Source organism: Fringilla coelebs (assembly GCF_963513975.1).
Source record: "Fringilla coelebs genome assembly, chromosome: 21".
NCBI lineage: Eukaryota > Metazoa > Chordata > Aves > Passeriformes > Fringillidae > Fringilla > Fringilla coelebs.
Window position 1 is genome coordinate 4,786,614 of NC_140047.1, and position 23,332 is coordinate 4,809,945.

The window sequence follows — 23,332 nt, forward strand, 5'->3', positions numbered from 1 at the left end:
CAAATGCTCCCTGAACTCTATAAAAAGGGGATAGCTTAATTAAATTACATCCCGATATTGCCCATAGCACTTACCAAATTGGCAAATTGAGTTCACAGCAGTTCAGCTTCAAAACTAACTGACATCCCTGAAAATTTGCAGCACATGACCCCATCCCTTCTTGTGCTGGAAGCCCAGCTCACACCCAGCAGGCTCCAGGAGCGGGGATGAGGAGGGGCAGCACAGGAATGGGCAAAGAAAGTACCAGAATGTCTCAAACTGAGCCTGTGTGAGCTCTGAGGCTCCACTCCCAGCCCCTCTGATCCCACTCAGCACCATGAGCACACCCAGGGCTGGGGGCAGTGCTGCCAGCCACCCATTAGGCTTTTCCCAGGACAATGGCCATGGAGCATGGTCAGAAACATGGGGACAGTTCCTTCCACACCTCTCCTCACACCCCTCCTTTGCCAGGGACCGACAGCAGGGGATGAGAATAAAACACTGCACAGGGCTGGGAGGGCTGGGAAGCAGCATGGGCTGCATGGGGAGTCCAAAGGGAAGCAGGGAGACCAGGGCTGGGCTGGGGGTGGGATGCAGTGGCTGTTCCCACACACTCCTGGGCTCCTCAGCTCTGCTGTGCTGGGGAGCTTCACCCCAAGACTGGAGAGGGACAGAGCAGCCTCATGCTCCTGCAGTGGGGAGAAAAAGGGTGAAGAGCCCAGGGGGAGAGGCTGAGAGGCTGTCTCCTGTCCCCATGGCATGCACAGCCCCAGGAGCCTGCTGTGATGCACAGCATGGGGGATCCTGTGGTCCCCAAGTGTCACCTCTCACTCAGGGAGGGGATGCCCTCCAGGAGAATGCTCCTGCTGCTCCTCACTGTACATGCTCCATTCTCTTTACACAACCTCAGCCAGGCATTACAGAAGCTGGGGTCTGTTTTCCCCAAGTGACACAGTTTTCCTTTTCTGCCCCTCCACATGCCAGCACCAGGGCTGTAATTTATTGACAACTTCTGTCCTAATATGTCCTGACTTTAAAAAGAGGCACCACTTCACAGAGGTGTGAGGTGACCAGAGCCCTGATTCCTTCTGACAGTGCCTGGGCAAGGATGTTGGTATTCAGAGCAAAATAACACCCCAAAAACAGAGGGACACACCCCAAAAAGACTAGATAGGCAGTTGTTCCCTGGAAAAGGGGGCAAAGAAAAAAAATAGCAATGGGAAGAGAAAGGAGGAAGGGGAGAGGAGCAGCAAGGGGGAGATGGCACCAGGTTGCTGGTGACACATCAGACTGTCATGCTAAATGGCCTTAACAAGCAACCTGAGAAGGGGATAATGAAAACGCCTCCCCCCGGGACAGCGCGGCTCCAGCCTGACCTTTCCCAGCTGCCGTGTACAAACATCTTCAATAAATAAAGAGACATTTAGCTCCTGTCTCTGCTGAGACGGGAGGGACGTGGGGAGGGGGCCCTGCCTGCAGTGATGTGAGGGGTTCCAGGGGTTTAGGAGCAGTGAATGTCTGCTGGAGGGGCTGGTGGAGGGGGTGACAGCTCTGGGGTCACCACGGCTTCCTGGCAGGAGACACAAAGGGATGCTCCAGGTTTGCCCCACTTCCCAAGGCTCTGTGCTGTGTCTGTGCACGTCATCCTGGATTCACACAGGCTCCTCAGGCTGACTTTGATGTCTGGGCGAGGTGCTGAGCTCTGCTGCTCCCAGCTGGAAGCACAGCAAAGCCCCTCTGGGCATGGGTGCCTGGAAACACCTCCCTGGAAGGGTTCACAGCCAGGCTCTGGGTAGCCTGCTCCAGTGGAAGTGTCCCTGCCCATGGCAGCACAAGATGACCTCTAAGGTCCTGTCCAACTCAGACCCTTCTAGGATTCTGTGATTCACAGCCTCTGCCCAAAATGAATGGTCTGGGTCTAGAAGGTCTCTGGACTCTGCAAAACCCAGGACTCAGTGGATTGTTTGGTAAGACATCAGCATGTTCAGAAACAAATCAAGACTCTGGGGGTGTCAGAGATGCCCAGAGGTGGGTATGCTGGCAGGGTGGTTCATCTTTCCTCTGCACTGGGAAGCACAAAGCAGGAGAAGAAGCAAGGCAGCTTTCCACCCCTGCTCCCTGACAAGCAGAAAAGTGACCACCAGCCTCAAGCAATTTTTTTTTTTTCTTTTGCTCATCTGGGCACCTGGGCTGCTTTCCTGGAGTCCTTAAGGCATTTGTGCTTTGCCATGAGGGCCCCAGGACTGGGGGAAGTCCACCTCCAGCACACACATGCCCTCAGCCACAGGAAGCAGGAGCAGGTCACATCTCCTTCTGGCTTGTCCCCAAACCAGAGGACGGCTCTGAGGACCCTACAGCCCCAGCACGTACCCTACTGCCTCAGTACTCACCTCACAGCCCCGAAATGTACCCCACAGCTCAACACCTGCTCTACAGCCCCAGCACCTACTACACAGCCCCAGTACCTATCCCATAGCCCCAGCAACTACCCCACAGTTCCAGCACCTACTCCACAGCCCCATTATGGACACCCCAACTCCAGCACCCATCCCACAGCCCCAGCATGTACCCCAGAGCCCCAATATGTACCCCACAGCCCCAGAACCCATCTCACAGCCCCAGCAGCCACCCCACAGTCCCAGAACACATCTCACAGTCCCAGCATGTACCCCAGAGCCCCAATATGTACCCCACAGTCCCAGAACCCATCTCACAGTCCCAGCATATGCCCCAGAGCCCCAATATGTACCCCAGAGCCCCAGTATCTACTCCACAGTCCCAGCACCCATCCCACAGCCCCATTATGGACTCCCCAACTCCAGCACCCATCCCACAGTCCCAGCATGTACCCCAGAGCCCCAATATGTACCCCAGAGCCCCAGCACCCACCCCACAGTCCCAGAACCCATCTCACAGTCCCAGCATATGCCCCAGAGCCCCAATATGTACCCCAGAGCCCCAGCACCCACCCCACAGCCCCAGTATCTACTCCACAGTCCCAGCACCCATCCCACAGTCCCAGCACCCATCCCACAGCCCCATTATGAACTCCCCAACTCCAGCATCCATCCTACAGCCCCAGCATGTACCCCAGAGCCCCAATATGTACCCCACAGCCCCAGCATCCACCCCACAGCCCCAATACCCATCCCACAGCTCCATTATGGACCCCCCAACTCCAGCACCCATCCTACAGCCCCAGCATGTACCCCAGAGCCCCAGCACCCATCCCACAGCCCCAGCACCCACCCCATAGCTCCAGCAGCCACCCCACAGCCCCAGCACCCACCCCCCAGCCCCAGCATGTACCCCACAGCCCCAGCACGTACCACACAGCCCGTGGAGTCCACCTTGCGGTCGGACACGCACTTGAAGTTGCGGGTGCAGCCGCCGTTGTTGCGGGAGCAGTCGCGGACGGGCCCGAAGGAGGAGAGCAAGTCATTGATGGTCTCGAAGTAGGTGGACAGCATCGCTTCTTCCCTTGGAGAGAAAAGGCACCGTTAGGGCTGCCAGGGGGCTGCCAGGGCAGCTTCCCCAAAGGAAGCTTCCTGTGAGAAATGTGTGTTTTATGATTGGGTTTTCGCAAATATTAAAATGAATGTTGCGTGTGTTATGTTAGAAAGCTATGCTGTATTAATTTTCTTAAGAAGTGTGTTAAATATAGTTTTAGGTTATAACATACTGTTAAAATAGAAACTATGCTATGTAAGATGCTTTTTTTAAAGAAAGGATTCACAGCAAGATAACAGCCACAGGACACCTCAGTTTTTCAGAGAAAGAGAATTTATTGCTCCCTTCACAGAAGAAACGAACTTCTTCCTGCCTCTCAGCCCTGAAGAGCTGTCAGGATTCAGAAGAAGAAGCTGACACTGACCAGACAGAATCCTTTGTTTGAATGGAATTTATGCATCATGTATGAGGTGTATGAATATGCAACAGGCTGTTGTTTTTAAGGGTTAATCCTCTGTTAACATGGGTCCTTTTTCAGGCTTATTTTGCCCAGAAAGAGGTACCCAGACTGCCCATAACTCTCTGTTTTTATTGTCTCCTATTGTCCTAAACCCAAATTGTCCAAATTTTTATTACTCTAATTATATAACTATATTTATAACCATTGTATTACTATTAAACTTTTAAAATTTTAAAAACAAGTGGTTGGCATTTTTCACACTTCCCAAGGAAATGAGGGGTTTGTGATTATGCTGTACAATAAACTTTCTGCATAACTCTGGCATCCTTCACAGAATCAACCAGTCATGGGGTTTCAAAGATAATATCCACCAGTTTTACACAAACTAGCAACCAGGAGATGCTTTATTAGTAGCCTGGAGCTGGGTGTGAATCCAACCCTACACCAGACAACAGCAAATGCAGGGCCATAAAACTCTTCCTGAACGTTTCACAGCTGGGCCAAGCCTCCCTGAACATCCCCACCCTGTCCATCACCATCACCCACATCCACCCCAGGGACACTGCCATGCTGTCACAGGCCCCCAGCCAGGTAATAATTAGCACTGACTCCATGATTCACAGAAGGCTGATAAATGTATTTATTATATATATCATTATTAAGAAACACATTGCTTTTATAGACAGGTACAATACCCCTGGACCAAATTGGTTCTCCAATCCAAATACCATCACCAGTGGCCAATCAAGAAACCACACTTTGGTAAACAAATCTCCATAGCACATTCCACATGTACACAACAACAGGCGCAGCAGGTTAAGATAAGAATTGTTTCTCATTCTTTCCTCTGATTTTTCACAGCCTGAGAAAGGTGTCTGTTGCTCTCTGTAGCCAGAGAGCTGCTGCCACACTGCCAGAGCTGGGCAGACACACGAACCTTGGCTCTGAGCTTGCTGGGACGTGCGTGCGGAGCAGATAACGCAGGGGTGGGTGCAGGCACAGCGCTGCTGCTCTGCTCCAGCCCACCATGGGCAGAGCTCCAGGCACTGCTGTGCTGTGACACCCCTCAAGCAAGAAGCACGAGCACCCAGGAGTGATTCCAAGGCCATGTGAAGCCTTGGGAAGCTCCCAGCCCTGCCTCTCAGAGCTGCACACGCAGCAGATTTTGCCTGTGACAAAGCATTCAGGCACTCTGCCTTCTGCTGGATTCCTGCAAAAGGAACACACATGCTTGTCAAGAGCTTTAAGCCTCTCCAAGATATTTTTTTCATCTTCAAAGCACAGTTTATATGTTAACCAATACCCACAGTGCATCCTGGGCAAGAGAACCCATCACCTGACAGGAGAGAGACAAAGTGATCAGAGAGAGAGGGAGGTCACAGAACAAGTCACTGATAGTGACAGACTTGACCTCCACAGGCTGTTCATTAGATCTCTACCCACAGGAGGCTGCAAATTAACCCTGACCCCTCTGACCTCAATACCCCTGAGGCAATGCTGGGAGTCACAGCATGGTTTATTCTCCTTGAGCCTCTCTCCTGCTCTGCCGTCAGCACAATGACCCAATGCCCATCTCTGCTGTCCCTTTTTTGGGGGGTTTAATGTGAAAACAATCTGCTAGGCAATGAAACAGCAGGAGAGGAATATTCAGCAGCCCTGGAGGGCCAGGGTGGTGCTGCCTGGAAGCAGCCCTGCATTCTCCATCAGCAGAGGGCCCCTGAGCTCACACGCCGCCGTCACACTCACGCACACAGCCCTGCCAACAGCGAGCGCTCAAGAAATCATGAGTCAGGCATTAAAAAAGAATACCATGCAACTGGCACCAAAATGATGAGATTTTAAAAATAAATCAATTGCTGCGCTGCTTTGGGTGTTTGCATTTTTTTAAAAATATTTTTCTCCCCTAAATTTGCTTTAGGGTATAACCAAGCTTTTCCCTGCAAATTCAAGGGCTAGAAACTCCTCAGAGACCAAACCCAAATAAAGCCTTATGCAGTATTGACATCATGATTTTTTTACATTGAGGATTTCAAGGCAATCACAGGATTCCAAAAGTTGGAACTGTCAATAAGGAAAACACCATTAAAAGCAGTGAGAAATAGTTAATTGTCACATCCCCATGGGCTGGGGTGGATGAGTTATCTCAGCACTGGGGCAGCTCTGTGTTCACTGTGGTGTCCCACATAGCAAATTCACGTCTGTGCTGCCAGCTCTCACCCCAATTAATGCTTCCCAATTAACTTTTCACTCTAGAAATCAAGCTCCTGATATTCTCCCTTTCTTGGCCCACCTCCTAGATTTTCCAGCATATTTGGAGACGAATCTCCCTCTGTCCTTTCTTGGTCATATTTCAAATATCTTTAGAGGCCGTTTTCTATTAGCACTCTGTTCCCTCCAGGATCTGCAGCTCCTCTGAAATGAGGGAGTGAGAAAGGCAGGATATATTACATCAGGGCACTTATTTCTGCTCGAGAGAGATGGGGGGGAGGAAGGGATATTATTTACTAACTAAACCCACTGTTTATTAATGTAGGGAGAATTATTTTAGAAAAGCCAAAACCAACAAACCGTGACAGCTCCTCCACCACCCACCCCAAAAGCTCAGCCCCATCTGGTCCTCCCTGGGGGTTTCTCATTGTGGGTGGACAGCAAGGAGAACCATGCTCCCATCCTCCCTCCTGGCTCTTCCACTGAGCCACCAAACAACCCACACGCCAGGAAGGAGAAGGTGAGGAGCTACAGCTGCTTTGGGTGGTGGAAAGGAGATTCTGGGGCTGGGTCCTTGCACAGGATTGCTCCAGAGAGACAGAATTCTGTCAGGAGACATTGGCTCATCCCACATGGCACCAGGCTGGGGCTGGCAAGGGCAGCTTGTCACGCTTTAATTAAAACTTGGAAGCACAAAGCAACCTCCTGCCCTTGGGAGGGCTGAGGATGGGAATGGGAAACTTGCTCTCCAAAGCCTGGCATAATGGATGACCCCTGCCAAAGCCCAGGAAGGGCTGGCAAGCTGGAATGAGCCATTAAGCACATTAAAATATTAACCTCGCTGGGAAGTGTTCAGGTGTCACCTGTGAGAGGAGCAGGGTGAGGGCAGAGCTCTGCAGGATCAGTTCTGCATGGCCATTGCTCCATTAGAGGAGCTTCAGTTCAGCACAGAGCCCTGACAGGGATGGCAGCCCACGAGAGCCTGATGTGATGCTCAGAGCAGGCTGGCAGCAAACCTCACTTTCAGCTGCCTCTGGAGGGGCTGGAGGAGCCTGGCTCAGTGCAGGCAGGTGCTGCCTTGCCCCTGGCACTGCCAGCCTCAGCAGCTCCTTTTCATGGTGGGAGTGAAGAGCAGTCATTAATTAGCTGCCTTCTGCAGCGACACGTGGCATGGAGCAGATCCCTTTGCACCCACACAGCTCTGCCAGGGACCCCTGCCTGTCCTTCCCTGTGAGAGGCTTCTGCTCTCACACTGCAGAGCCAGCCCTGCAGGGAAAGCAGTGCCAGGAAAACAGGGGACACTTGGGGAGTGATGGCAGCAGCATCTGGCCACCGCTGCAGGGAGCCCACTGGGGACAGCCAGCCCCACCACTGCCTGGGTGCCAGATCAGACCAGCCCTGATGGATGAATCACTTGCCCTGCAGTAACAAGCTGCCTGCAAAAGAACAGCTCTGGCTCTCCATCTCTTCCTGCTGGATTTCAGTGAGTAAGCCCTGGATCTGTTCTGACAGGGTGGGATGGAGAAGGACAGGCTCCATGTCCCGAGTACATCAAAGAGCCAGGGAAGCTGCTGGTGGGTCTGGCTGGACCCAGGTGCCAAAGCCCCAGGGAGCAGGCAGGGCTCAGCACCTGGGGCACTGGGAGGATGGGGAAAGCCATCAGTGACCCAAAGCCAGGTCTTGTCAAAAAGGGCATTTTGCAGAGAGCGACCTAATTTCTGCTGCCAGATCCTCTCCACAAGCCCATGATCATCTATGAACACACACATACACACACACTTTAACTCTCCAGCTCTCCCAAAGACCACTGCAGATACCCAAACGATATAGTTACAAATGAAACACACTCCCCTCCCTGCCAGGACCCTCTGAACACACACCCAGCATCACTAAAACCCAATTTTTGTATCAACATCTCGTGGCACAAATGTCCAGCGTGGTGCAGCACAGCAGGGCTCCCCTCCTGACCCTGCTCATGGGTGCAGACCATGGCACCCATCCTCACACAGCCCCATTCCACCTCCCACCACCTGCACTCGCCTGGATTTCCTCAAAAACACTTTTTTTCCACTCTCTCCCTTTGTTCCAGGTCTCCTTAATGAAGCAGCTTCGCTGACAAATACCGCTGGGGGTTATTTATTCATGAAATACCAACACCAAGCTATTCTCAAAGCCTCCAAAGCACTCATCCCAGAATAAGCTCCAGAGCTTTGCAGTGGCTCTTCTCTCTAGCTCATCCTGAAGGGGATTAGTGGGTGTTATCCAACTCTGCTGCCCCTTTTTATTGCCTGCTAATGGTTAAAGACTTCAGTGCCTTACAAAGTTCACCATCGATGAGAAAAATAAAGAAAAGAATGTGAGCTGGGTAGTAAGCCAGTGCCATCTGCTCCCTGAGCTGGGTTTGGAGGGGGATCAGGGTGGGAACTCGAGGTTCAGGAGTTTCTAGAGACAGGATCCACTGGCAGCACAGGGTGTGATGCTGTGTCACCTGCAGCTCCAGCCAGAGCTGCCCAGCACAGCCCAGCCCAGCCAGGAGGGCTCATGCCCAGCACCTTGAGCTGTTTTCTGCTTCTATTGAGCAGGGAGCTTCAGAGCTGCTGCACTTGCAAACCAGGACAGAGCAATTTTCACCCAGATTCTGCGTTTTTCAGTCCAGCTGCTGCTTGCCTGAGCAATTCTGAGCAGCTCTCCCACGATGCCCCTGGAAAATTCATCACAGAAATGGGCACGAAGGGTGAGTAACACATGGGTCCCAGCTGAGGGTGTACTGCAAAGCTCATAATCACATTTTTTTCTAATTGTATGTAACCAATAAAACCCCAAGCTGCAGCTGCAATGCCCAGATTAAGAAGCAAAGAATTGATCAGCACATGGGACTGGGACCTTGGCTGCAAGTGGAGCCTTCAGGACCCTCTGGTGCCATCACCTGCAGCCCCAGCACCACACTCAGCACATGGCATTCCTGCCCTCAGCAAAGGCAGAGCCACCCCTTCCCCAGGTGTCACAAACATTCATTTTTGCTCCCAGCTTCTGTACACTGGGGGTGGTGATTTTCTTCACATTGTTTTAGAAAGGCAGCCAAAGCAACAAGAGAAGAGGATGGAAAGTGCTCACCGCTGCTGGATAGCCAACTGGAGATGCTTTCCAAGTTATTTTTAGTACTTGTAGCACTTCCCACACTCAGACTACAATTCCAGCTGGGCCTGCTGCACTACAGGCTCAGCTGTTCTGTACTGAGAGCCATGCAGTTAAACACCCAAATTATAATGAACATCTAATAAATGATCACCTGAGAAAAGTGGTCTCCAATTTAAATGCAACAGAATATGTTTTTTCTTCTGGGATTTCAACACTTTTAATTTATTTTCTGCCTGCAACAAGAGACCATTCTCTCTACAGCCCTTTCCTGCATCCCTACAACATTTAATCATGGATCACAGAAGGGTTTGGGATGAAAAGGACTTTAATGATCACCTCATTCCACCCCTGCCATGGCAGGGACACCTTCCACCCTCCCAGGCTACTTCAAGCCCTGGCCTTGGGCACTGCCAGGGATCCAGGGGCAGCCCCAGCTGCTCTGGGCACCCTGTGCCAGGGGGCCTGCCCACCCTCACAGGGAAGGATTTCATCCTGACATCCATGGAATGCAGAACCCATCTCCTACAGCACTGAGCCATGAGCCAAGCAAGTCCATTCCCACACTGACCAAGCTGGAATGCTCTGGAAAAGTTAATGCCCATCCCCAGCACTGAAGGAGCTCGTGAGGTTTTGGCAGCTTCTCACCTGAAGACTTCACAGCCTGGAACTTTGGCACGCTGCAGCTCCTGTCTTTAACCAGGTGTCCCAGCCCTGTGCCTGCATCAGATTTATTATTTCATGTAGGAAAAAAGTGATTTTCTGCCCAGTACACCGACAACCACTTTTCAGCCACTGTAATAGTGCTGGAAGTTTTGAAGCAAAACCACTATCCAGGTCCTCAGCTGGGAGAAATCATCCTCACTTGAGTGACACTGGAGAAGGCATTTCAACGGTGCTGTGCTGACATTCCACAGCTGATGAGCTGCTTGCTATAAATTTTCTGGGTAGTCTCGCTTCTGGTGGCAATACTATAATAAACACTTGCAAAAACGCTCTCCCAAAAACCTTGAGGTTGAAAGTGTGAAAAATTCCCCACCAAGCATCAATAATTTGCTGGAGATTCAATAAAACCACCCTTCCGCCGGAGCGTTTTGAAGCTCACTTCTGCAAGCAAAGGGCCAGGAATTTAATTACAGCAGAGCAAAGCAAAAACAAACACACTGGGACAAAAGTGAGCTGGGAAAGCACATCCCAAGGGATGCTGGGGTTCACAAGGACCCTGCACCTCGCTGCAGAGCCCTCGGAGCCAGCACAGCTCTGCAATGTGAAGGAGCAGGGTATCACAGATGAATTAAACGAGATAGTTTTAATTCTGAGTATTTTTCTTGCTTCAGGGAAGGTTGTGGCTGCAGTTTCAACCCTGCACGAGCCAAAGGAAATGCAGGAGGTGCTGGCTCAGTCTCCCAGGCAACGTCAGTGCTGGGAGGGTTAAGAAAAGGCACATGAGCCTTAAGAGGGATGGCAAAGCACGGTCAGGAAGTGTGCTGGGAATTACATGTGCTGGTACCTGCTGCAATCTGGAATCCATCCCAAATGCTGCAGGATGCATTTCCAGTGTGCTGGATGCTCCTGTGTGCCAGGAACCTCAGCAGCAAAATGTGGGGTGGGATGGGATGGGATCCATGGGATGGGATGGGATGGGATGGGATGGGATGGGATGGGATGGGATGGGATGGGATGGGATGGGATGGGATGGGATCCATGGGATGGGATGGGATCCATGGGATGGGATGGGATGGGATGGGATGGGATGGGATGGGATGGGATGGGATGGGATGGGATGGGATGGGATGGGATGGGATGGGATGGGATGGGATGGGATGGGATGGGATGGGATGGGATGGGATGGGGTGGGATGGGATGGGAGCTTGGAGTACAGCAGGTGTTCTAAGTGGGACAGAAATCCCACAGCAAGTACCTGGGGACACCAGTAAGGAGGAAACCCGGCACTGCCAAGCATTGTGTCCCCCCTGACCACCCCAGCAGATAGGATGGGCACTGCCAGGGAGACACCAAGGTCCACCAGGCATGCCAAGACAGAGCCAGCACACTGGCCTGGGCACACAGAAAAGGTGCAATACATGAAATTATCGGTGATGCCAAGACAACCTTAATGCAGTCTGCAGTAGTTTTGCCCTTGATGAGGGTGTTGACTCCAAGACCACATCCAGGAGGGCTATCCTAAGGAACTGTCTCTCCCCAAATGCCAAAGGTGATGGTGCCAGGCTGCAGCCAGGAGCCCCAGGAAGCCTGGAACAGTCCAGAGCTGTTTAGGCATCCCAAAACCCACCCCTGGGTACCTCCAAACACCCACAGCTTCTCAGCCCCCTGCAAATGACTTCCTCTGCAGCTTCTCAGTATCTTGTTTTCTCTTCCTTGGAGGACACATAGCTCCTACTTTATTGTACTCTATCCAGGCACTGTTCTGCATGCACAATTACTTAGCTCCTCGTGGCTTGCTTATGCTTTACTCAACACCAAGAAGCAGCAGTATTTCACAACAAATAAAGTGATTAAGTTCCCAATCTCCCTGTTATCATTCCCATTTTACAGACAGGGAGCCAAGGCAGAGGCACAGTGATGTAAAAAACATCCACTCTGTTACATGCACCAAATCTGAGACATTTAGATGTGATTTTTCAGAGTGCTTAGCATTAAATGACACTTTCCCTGCTCAAAGTACAGCTCTCATTGACTTCAGCTGAAGTTTTTACAGCTTCACATTAATGCAGATCATTCCCAGAGCAGGTTCATCAGCTGTGCTGAGCGAGGCAAAGGTGAAAAACTGGGATATGATCATGCCATTAAAGATGATTCCATAATGCATATGCACAAAGGGGCTGCACAGCAAACCAACCCTGGCACTTCCAGCTCTGGAGTTCTACAAACTTGATAACATTTGCTAAAGAGGAGCTGTTGGGGGTTTTATTCTGGGCAGGGAGGAAGGTGTTCAGCCTGGAAAGAAAGAGGACATTTTCCAGCAGGACACAGCATCACTGCACCTGTGTTGGGCAGGGCAAAATCACCTGGGCAGGCTCCTCCTGAGCGCTCCCTGCCCTCCCACTGCTTGTCCAGTGTGTCCCATTCCTCTCCCCCACCCTCCCAGCTCCCCCAGCAGCCCCAAACTGGGTGGTTTTGGCCAGCTGCTTTCTCTGTGCTCAGGGATGGACAATTGCTGCTGGCTTTCATGGCTAAAGCCAAACAAGGCTTCACGCTGTGTGCAGCGATTCAAAAAGCAAGTTTTTCAAAAGGCACTTCTGAGCTGGACAAATTAAGGCAATTCTTTGCCTCTAAAAGAAAGACCTTCTCACAAAATGCCTGCCTCAATCCTCTGCAACAGTGTTGCCTGGGTGGGGGGAGAAACAGAAATCTTAGAAAAAACGAGCAATCAAGCAAAAGGGAGACACAAGGCCTGAGATTTCTCCCCCTGAATTATTACAGGCTGAAAACATCATGAGATGGGTCAGGCCACTCCAGTACCAGGCAGTGATTGCAGCCCTGCCTAGGCAGGTTCAAATGCAGCACAGATTCACATGGATTCCACGTGACACGGTGAAAAAAAAGTCATTAATGGCAAAATTGCCATTCTACTCAGTGCTGTGAGGAGCTCTGGACATCTCCTCACCACCTCACCTGTATCCACTCCCAACATGGGAGGTCACATGCTGGAGAGAACAGGAGCATCCAGCCACCCTCCCCCTGTCTTTGCCCTTCCAAGCCATCAGCAAACCAGGATTTCAGGCCCCAGCTCGTTCAGCATTCCCAAGGCATGAGCTAGAGGATTTTCCCATTTAAACCAGCTATATTCTAGCCCAAACAGGAACTTGGCTGTGCCAGTTTCCACCTCTCCACCCTGCTTCCCTGGCTGAGAAATTGGCAATTTGCATGCTGGTGGAGCCAGAAAGACAAGAGAGGAGGTGGAAGGACCCCAGCCCATGTACAGCATCCATCCCCTGCTCCTGGGCCCCATGGCCCCCCCACAGAAGCAGGGATGTCCTACAATGCCCCATGGGGCAGATCCAGTGCAGGGCTTTAGTCATCCCAAGCATTTTGCAATGGCAAACTGGAAAATCCCAGCTTGGAACTCAGAGTTCTGCCTCTGCTCAGGCATGAATGACTCACTGGGGTTCTCCTTCCCTTTGACACCTTCCTGGAGTATTTTGGACAAGTTTTTTGTCCTAGTGGGCTCTTGTGGATCTGATTCTAGAGCAATTCATGAGGGTCACGAGGAAAAGTTGGATTTTGCAGGGAAACTCGAAGAGGGAGGGGGCACAGCCCAGACTCAGCCCCTCTCATTGGAGGGGGCTTCCAATACACAGATAAAGTGTGGAGATGTGGTGCTGATAAGCACTTCAGAAATGCTGGTAGAATTAGATGGGATAAAGAGCAAACAGCCAGGGCTGCTGGATCAGATACCCATGTCCTGATTTTTCACAGCTGTTCCTATCGATCCGCTGGGAACAGACAGCACCGAGCTCCTCAGGAACTGGGTGCCAGGGACCAGCCAGGCAGGAATGGCTGCTGGGAATGCAGATCCCTCTGGAATGCTGGCTGCAGGCAGGACAGCCCTGCAGGAGCCAGCTCTGAGCACCACAGCTCTGCCATAAAGCTCCATCCAGCTGAACCCTGCTGAGACCCTCACACCTGGGTGACCTTCACCAAGCCCTCTGCATCCCCAGGGTCACCGGATGCCAACTTTTGTAGCTTCCAGCCATGGCAGAGGGTGAGCAAGCAGCCCACGTCAGAGAACTTCACACAGCTGCAGAATGAGAGGGGTGAGAGCCCACAGGAAGCAAAAATGAAGCTTTTTTTTTGGGAAACAAACCTGTCAGCTGTGTTATAGAAAACATCACACACCTGGGTCAGTTACTAGGGATACATTATGCATATGCATCCATATATGCATAGCTTTGCTGCTATATATAGCACCTTCCATCAGCAACACTCACTGGCTCAAAAAAAAGCCAGATGAATGTCCACAGACAGAGGAACTGAGGCACAAGCAGATTATTTACAGCTCATTTCCAGAAGTACTCTTTGAAGTTAGAATCCAATTAATTTTATACCTGGGGAGAGATTTGCATTGGGTTTTCCGTCTGTCTGGCCAGGTTTTCCAGAAGGGCTTGGCTCTTATCTAGGCACCTGAGGCAGACTGTGTTTCCCAAGGTGCTCCCAGCATCCAGGAGCAGCTCCATGGGTTTGTCACAAGGGCAGCACTCTGTTCTGGAAGCCACTGGTCACTGAGTTCTTCTGAGGACACCACCTCCATGGGTTTGGTCTGCAGAGGTGAGGATCAACCTGATCTGCTGCTGCCTTTGGTAGGCACCCATCCCATCCCACCCCTCCCTGGAGATGTTGGGGCAAAGAATTTCCTATCCTGGAGAAAAACAGAGGTTTGTGCTGGTTTGGATCCCTGAGCAAGCTCAGCCACCACTGCTGGTGATGGGCATTGGTGGCTGGGCAAGGGCTGGACCACCCTGTGCAGGGGGCACATCTCATAAAATCCCTTTGGGTATTACCTAGAACTGCACCCACACTGCCAGGAGGGTTCCTCTTCTACCTGCCCTGCAAAGCTGTGCCACTCTGGCTGTGGGCACTGCCTGGCCACACACTGAGCAGCCCTGCAAACTCTTGGGGCAGAGGCTGTGTTCAGCCCTGCACTCACTGCAGGACCACCCTCCTTCTCCTGCACATCACCCTGCACTCACCACCTTTATTTCAGTGTCTGTCTCAATTAAGAAGAGTAAATGGAAAAGCTAATCCATGCTAATCCAAGGTCTGCATCAAGGGGCTGAGGAGGATGCCCAAAATGTAATTTTCTTTCCTTTAAAAGACATTAGAAGGGCTTCAGTTCTCGGGGAATTGGCCATTCCTTCAGTGACCTGTAACTCCCTCAGTGACACATGGGACACCTGCCACTATTCCAGGGACAAATGTCCCCCCAGTGACCCTCACATCCCTGCAGCATCACCTGGAGGGACACCTCTTCCTCAGTGTTCATTGTGCTCCTTACAGATTACCTCCGATTTTCTTTCCAAAATATTCCTTCAGTCCCTTGCAGATTACCTTAGATTTTACCCCCAAAAAAGTTCCTTCCAGCCATTAAAAATGACCTCAGGTTTTATCACAAAATTTTCTCTCCCCAACCTCCCCAAATGACCTCAGACCTTTCCCCAGAACCAATTTTCTCCCCCTGAGAATCCTAAATCACCCCTTCAATTCCCTTCAGCGAGCCTTTCCTGACCTGCAGTGCCACGAATCACATCCCACATCCCACCCCCAGCACAAACCAGGAGCCCACAGCCTGGGCAGCTCTGATCCAGGCTGCAAAGCACCACCTTTGGACTTCTGAGGAAGAGAGAGAGCTCCAAATGCACATGAAAGCCCCAGAGGCCAAGGTTTCCCAAGCAAACAGCTCCCACGGGAGGGCAGCCCTGGCTGCAGCATCCCCTGCCTCTAATGAGCTGACCCACAGGCTCCCTCCTGGCTCTGCAGCTCGTGGGGTAATTGCTGCACATTTTTAGCCTTGCCTGCAGCCATACCGTACAGCAAAGGCTGCCAAGCTGTGTCCAGGGCCAGGTGTGTTCAGGAAAAAAAGAATAATCAGCATCTAAAAAAGGAAGGGAAAAAAAAAAAAAAAAGAGAAAAATCTGATGCTAAACTCTGTTGCATCCAGGGTTTTTTTGGATGAACCAAATTGGCTGCCATTGAAGCAAATGGCAGATGAAGAAAACATTGACTTTCTGCTTGGGTCAATAAACAAGATAAATTGAGTGGGGGCTGGACGTGGAACAGGGAACATCATCATTTCCCTGAGGAGGAGAGAGGGTTAAAGGCAGGGAGGCTGAAGCAGGGCATGGTTGTATTCCATGTAAGGGTGTTTCACCTGGGAGTTCAGCACTGGCAGGCAGGAATTGTGCTGGCTCTGCAAAGGCTTGGATCTGTGCCATGGGACTGGGTCTGATGTGTTTAAAACAGAGGACCCCAGACCTAAATCCTGAGATGAGGGGATTGCATTCCTGCAACTGAGCATCTGCTGGTGCCAGGGCTTTGTCCAGAGTGGGTGCACAGCCTGTGCAGGGCTGAGAACTGACTGCTGCTGCTCCTGGAGTGGCCAAACCAGCCCTGCCCCAGACCCAAGAGGCCAAGCATGGCATTCAGCTCATCCACAGGTACACACAGGACTGGGTGCTTTGGGCTCCTCCAAACTCACAGGGAGAAATTGGCTCATTTGTGGATGATCCCCCTGCCCTAAGGCAGTGAAAAAGAGCTGGTCCATGCCCTGAGCCCCACAGAGCAGATCTCCAATGGTTAGAGAAGGCAGCCTTGGGGATTAACTTAGATACAGACCTAGAGGTGCTCCAAGCTACTCCTGAGCACCATCCAACCAGTCCCAACCTACAGCCCTGGAGCTGCTTGTGATAGATGCTAGGGAGATGGAGGAGGAAGGCCTTGAGATCACCCACAGCATCAGACAGGCAAAACACCACTTGGGAGAGACATGAACGGCCTGCAGTGGAGCTGCAGGATGGCAGAGGTTGCAAGGAATGCATCAGGGAGCCAGTCCCACAGGCAATGATGACAGCTACAGGCAGGTGTGCATGTGATGGGAACATTCCTCCCCTCAGGCCAACCAGATCTCAGCCATCAGGTTCCTTTCAGCTGCCACAGTGTGTCACGGTGAAGGATATTAGGTTTGAACCACAATTCACAGCGGTGTAGGACGTGGTTGTCACCATCCCTGCCTGATTAGATCTGTCAGAATCCATCAGCAGGAACTTTGCCTAGGAACCCTCTCTCCAGCTGCACATTTAGCAACAGGAGATTGATGACAGCAGATTAAAAAAAAGGGTAAAAAAGAAAGACAAGAGCATGTTTGCACGCTGCAGGACCACCCTCCTTCTCCTGCACTCACACACTTCCCTCTCCACCTTTATTTCAGCATCTGTCATAATTAAGAAGACTAAATGGAAAAGCCTCCATGCTAATCCAAGGTCTGCCTCCAGGGGCTGAGGAGGATGCCCAAAATGTAATTTGCTTCCTTTGGAAGAATTAGAAACAGCCACACAGACACGTGGCTTTCCATGGTCCCACCCCGAGCCCTGCAAACCACCAGAGCAATGGGAGGAGATCTGGTGGATGCCAGGAGCATCCCTCAGAGTCCAGGGCAGCCTGCAGGCAGAGAGGGGAGTGTGAGCATCAGGAGGGCTCTCAGAGAGGGCAGGGAGCGAGGGAGGGCTGGTCCCCTCCCCAGTGTCCATAGCAGGGTGAACTCACTGCTCATCTGGGGGATCCCTGACTCTCTCCACACCGCAGCAGCAAGAGCGACGCCAGCCCAGTGCCCTGGGAGGAGAGCTGAGCATTACCCAGAGCCCCACCAAAATACAAGCCAAGGCTCCCCTTGGGCTACACACACAAGGGCCAAAACATTGATTTTTCAGCCAAGAAGCAGCAGCAGAAGCAAATCTCTGCAAATGTGACTCTAGGAAAGAGTCAAGCTGGAGGTCTTTGGAGGCAGAGCTCACTGGAGAGACAAGCCTGGGGATTTCTGAGCAGGAAAACAGTCAGTGGTCCTATTTTTGCCATTTCATCCAAACCAACTTCTCCAGACATGTTAGTGAAAAGGGGGGATCATAGCAAAGACTGAGCTTTACATGTTTCTCCAAGTTTTTCTCCTGATGGAAGGAGCACTGCGGAGCTGGAACACTGCCTGGTCACTGGCCTGAGGGCAAGCAACTTGCTTTTGGCATTTGGACTAATTCATATTAGAAGATTCTCATTTGACTTCAGCAATATTCACCTCCATCTATCCAAAACCAAACTGGGTGTAAAGAAATGCCAATGACATCAGAGCTCCTGAGGGCCTGCCCTGCCACAGGAGAGCATTCCCAAGAACAAAGCTCCGAGCAGGAGCTGGCATTTTGGGATCATCTACAGACCCAGAGGGTGAAACACTGTCTGACTGTGGGCAGGCTGCAGGATGTGCCAGTGCTGCAGCCTCCTCATCTGTAAAACGGGGACAACAGCAGCTACCTGCCTCCCACTGTGCCACACAGTTAATTAATGTTCCTTTGAGTTGTGAAGATTAAAAGCGGCGTAAAACCGCAAAATAGCGGTTTATTATTATTATTATGAATGAAGCCTGCACTCGTTCCATCAGTGCCCCTTAGAGCAGTGCTGCTGCAGACACTGGGAATTGCTCCCAGCAGCTCCACTACTGCTGGCATTCAGATGTTTGACTGTAGACTTCCAACTAAGAGCTTTGAACATCTTGGGGAAGAAGAAAGAGAGAGAGAACAGACAGAAATTCCCACCATGTTTTGTGCTTCGTGGTTGGAGATGATGCTCCCACAACACTCCCACCATCCTGGGGGCTGGAACAAAACAAACCACAGACAGCAGCATCTCCTCACCTCCTGTTCTCTCCCTGCTTCACCTGCACAGGCTGCCATGTGCTGGCATGGGGAATGTCAGAACAGGTTGTGCTGCGAGGGCACAGAGACACCAAACTGGGGTCACACTGCTTTAGGAAGAGTTTAAGAGACTGCCTCTATTTTTAACAGGTGGGAGAGGTGTAGCACAAGAAGCAAACCAGAGGCAATGTGGCCTAATTATGCAGGGGCATGGACAGACCCCTTGTTCCAGCTGTTCCCAGATGTTGGCATCACCCAAATCATGTCCTGTCCTCCCAGGGGCACTGAGGCCACAGGAACCCTCCTCACCCTGGGGCTCTCAGGCCCCTACAAACCCTTGTTTACCTTTATCCAATGCCATAAGCATCAAACCTGGAGGATCAGCTGCCCAGTGCCCATCACAACCCCTGAGCCAATCCCCAGTCCCTGTCACAGTCCCATTTTCTCAGTCCCTGCCCAGCCACAGGTGTTTTTGAGTCAGTAAAACCAGATTTACACACAGGAAAAGGAAGTTCAGATCCTGGTTCAAGTACTTCAGGCAAATCTCCTTTTCCCACCTACGTTCCCTGCATTATTTAACAGAGGACCAGCATTATTTCTTTGGCTGCCCCTTGCACACTTTCAACCTGCATCCCCCCAAGGCAGAACCCCCTCCTGGCATTCTGCTTTTCTGACCCTGCAGCGAGTCTCTCCACGCCCTGGCACTGCAGTCCTGACCTGGCAGAGCAGCCTGTGGCTCTCCATGCCCCCAGCCCTGCCTCTCACCCTCTCCAGACCCTTCCAGCACTGGCTGAAGGACTGAGAGGTGCCTGCAGCACACAGTGGCTGTGCTCCTCCCGACACGCACCTTTCATGTTTAATTCAGAGCCTGCTTTAGTTAATCTATGTTTTAATAATTCATCCCTTCCATCTTAATTTTGGTAGTTGTTGAAAATCCCTAATAAAACATTTAGGGGCTCTTTTACTGGAGCAATGGCATGATTTACTTGATGGAATCCAGTCTTTGATGTCCTGTCTTAATTCCCTCCCTCCCACCGTGCCTCAATCCTGTTTATCACTGCGCCGGAGGTAAGAGGTTCTTGTCGAGTTTTGTAGCACTTGAGACGCTTGGTCAGCGTTAATAATTCAGCTGCCCCACACAGCTTAGACAAATCTTGTAGCAAAACAGCCTCCTCCTTTTATTAACAGCTCCCTCTGCCACCGTGGACAGGGAAATGGGCCGGGATGCAAAGCAGAGGGACCAGGCTGAGCATCCCGACCTGGCAGAAGAAGAAGGAAAACTTCACAGGTGCCAACTGCATTGTTGGGAGAATATACACCCTTTTACAAGGCTTGTATTTCATCCTCTACAGCCCGAATGGGGAAACATGCTGGGTTTCTGCATCTGTAATTGGGGAAGAACAGATGGTGGAGGCACAGTTGGAAGTAATACGGCCATTAAAATAATCTATACAGCTTGTAATTTCCCCTCATGTGGAGACAGAGGAGGACCTGCCTCTGCCCCAGTGCCCACCCAGGCTGTAGGAAGGGTGGGCACAGGTTTGGGCTTCTTTCTGTTGTTGGGATGTTTTGGTGGGTTTTACCATTTCCCTTCACCTGGGATGCTCCTCTTGAAGTGATCTGAGGAGCCAAGAGCTGAACAAGACCTCCTTCCTCCCACTGGGTAGGTTTTAACTCCCATGTGCCATTTCCTGCCCATGTCACTCACTTAAAGCAACTTCTAGCTTTATGCATGTCTTAACGATTGAAAAAAGAGCAGGAGAAAGCCCCAAGCACTTCAGAGAGATCAGGGCATCTCCACAGTTAAATTTCAAATGAAGATGATATGAGAAAGAATTATGGAAAAAACCCTGCTGTTGATTCATGAAAATCGAAACCTCTCAAGGGAACACACAAGCTTTGCCATCCCCTCTGTCACCTGCAGGTCCTGAGAGTGAGAAAATGTAAAATAAGAGCAGGAAAGTTGCCCAAAAAAGCCCAAATGTACAGCCAATATATGAAAATTTATGTCCTTGTTCTTCTTGAGGTAGGTCATGATTGCAGAGACCTCTATGCCCTCCAAACACCCCAAACACCACTTGCTATGTACCTCTTGATAGATGAAGGTTTTCCTCCAGGGTTTGATTACAGCTTTGTGGCCAATTGTTTTTCCACAGAGTTGTACTATGGAAAAGGTCCTACTTCAATACAAAATTGAGAAAATGGGTGAAATCTTAAAAAAAACCTCACACTGGAAGGTGTAATCCCCTCCTGCTCAGACACAGAGGCATCCACATCCTGATTGATGGAGGGGAGAAGGAAAAAGAATTGCAGCAGCATCCCCTGGCCCTGAACCCAAGCACCCCAGGTCCCTTGGGCACCCTGCTTCCCTGCAAGACCTCCCCAGGCAGGACAGAATGATTTTCTCAGGTCGAAACCTCTCTGTTAGGCTTAAAATCCTCCTTGTACTCACAGAAGCAAACCCAAATCCAACCTCTCCAAATCCTTACTCTGCGCCCAGAACACGAGGGAGCCAGCAGGACGTTACCTTGGCAGCTGGCTTTGCTTTATGGAACTGTAAATATATTTTTTTAATGGGCTGGAGGCAAGAAAGATGTGTTTCCAGGCTCAACAACATCCAAAATTAACTGCAATTCATTTCAGAAGGGGAGAAGGGGTGGAGGAAGGGGGAACGCAAGCCTGAAACCCGCAGAATATAAAAGCCTTGAAAGAAATTGCCAAAAAATCCCCTGCATCGCTGCCTTCTGGCTCTGGGAAAGAGATTAAAAACCTGAGCAGCATCAGGCTGAAGCAGACGTCACAGAGGCCACCCCAGGCCATGCTCACACTCACAGAAGCCTCTTCCTCCTTATTATTTCCCAGGCTTTGCCAGCACAGAGCTCTGCCCTGCTCCTCCCCTCTCCTGGCACACCTGAACCAAGCAGGTGCTGCTGCCTCTGTCAGCAGGGATTCCCTGGGGCCTGGGGGATCTCTGACTTCAACATCAGCATCTCCCCCTTCTCCTGGTGCCAGAGCATTTCTCCTGGTGTGCCTTTGTTAGCCCTGGTGCAGCTCTCTGGCACCTAATTTGAGTGACCCTTTAGTGACTAATTTAATTACCCCGGCCCACAAACTGACAGACAGCTGTTAAAAATGGTTATTGCATTATTAATACGCTCCAGTAATTTCCCATTAAAACTATACTGTTAATAATTTTTTTCCCCCTGTATTTCTTCCCTCTTAATTAGTCTATTTAAAACTTTGAAGGAATATTCTTTTTATGGTAAATGGGAGCGTCGAGCAAATTACATTTTTGATTGAATACTTCTGTGATAGGCCAGCAAATAAGACCGTTGAGTTGTTAATTATTGTCAGAGTTTCACACGATGCCTGCTAATGAGGCAGTCAATCTTCTCTGCCATTCCCAGAATATTAATGGCAGCCATTGGTATTGATTTTGTCACCAGGAAAGGTAGGAACTCCTCCTTCTTGGGGGACATCTGCACTGGGAGGGGACACTGAGGGGACCGGACACCTTGGGATGGGGTCAGGCTGGAGGGCTTGAAGCTGGTGGAAGCTCTGGAAGCTTTTGGATGTGCCAAGGGCAGCCTGAGCAGCTCGTGGACCCAGCAGGGGGGTTGGCACAATCCCACAGGGGTCAGTCCCATCCACAGGCACACCCAGGCAGGACGAGTGACAGAAGGGTGACACTTGGTCCCTGTCCCCTCCTTCTGTGTCTACCTCTTGATTTTGAAGAACATCAGATTCACCCCTTATTTTCCTGTTATAAGACTTTTTTTTTTTTCCTTTTTTTAAGGAAAGGGAAGTACCTGATCTGTCTGGGCTTCAGCAGACAGCTCAATAGAGCTGTGCATGGAAGTTACGAGTAAAGCAACGTGGATAAGGACTGACATGAAACCACGAGGTGGCCCAGAGGCTGCACAAAAACAGCCTTTGAGTTGTGCTGGGAGATGTGACAGGGAGCTTTTTGTACCAGTTTTCAAGCCCTTTGGGCCCTGATCCTGTTTGATTTTCACACTAATGATCTCACTGGAGAATGGAGGAGCTTGGCAGCAAAGTCTGCCCATGTTGAAGTCAGAGGGATTCCTTTCCCCACGAGGCTCCCAGTGCCCAGCTCAGAGAGCAACAGCAGGGTGGGGCAGTGCCCAGTGCCATCCCCAGTGCCAAGGCCATCTCCCTGCTAACAGCATCTTGGCCAAGCCACAGGGAATCCCACAAAAACTGATTTTGTCACAGGATAACTGAGACTGAGGCCACCCAGCCCAGGGCTATGCGTGTCTGTGACCAATGTTCTGGCTGTCCCACTAATTCCATCCCCCTGGCTGGGCAGGGACCTACAATTCCCTGAGTTCCTTGGCACAAATGTGCCATTGAAAGATGCCACAGGTGTTCTGCTCCTGCATCCAAAGCAAGGCTGAGCAGCACAGACCTGTTCCCTTGGGCTGGGGAGGCTGTCCCTGTGGCAGAGCCCACCCACAGCTGTGGCCTCATCACCCCAAGCTCATCCACCTGAGAACTGTGGGGCTGACATTGCCAGGGCTGTGCAGCACCAAGTCCAAGCAGAGCCCTGGATTTCCTAAATAGGTCACCCAGGCCTTGCTGTTAGGTTTTATTTCAGTGGCTTTGCTCAGAGGCAGTGCCTGTCTGAGTGCTTGACCCAGAGACCTGCAGGAGTGATGCTGAA

The 23,332-nt window shown here is 51.1% G+C and overlaps 1 protein-coding gene across 1 annotated transcript in view; it reads right to left on the minus strand.

Moving 5' to 3' along the window:
- Positions 1–23,332, minus strand: part of ASTN2 (astrotactin 2) — a gene marked incomplete at both ends in the record, with an annotated part of 326,465 nt that overhangs the window by 150,711 nt on the left and 152,422 nt on the right. The window contains one exon of the mRNA XM_084219630.1: positions 3,309–3,459. Coding sequence (XP_084075756.1) covers positions 3,309–3,459 — 151 coding nt within the window. The remainder of the gene's footprint in view (positions 1–3,308; positions 3,460–23,332) is intronic.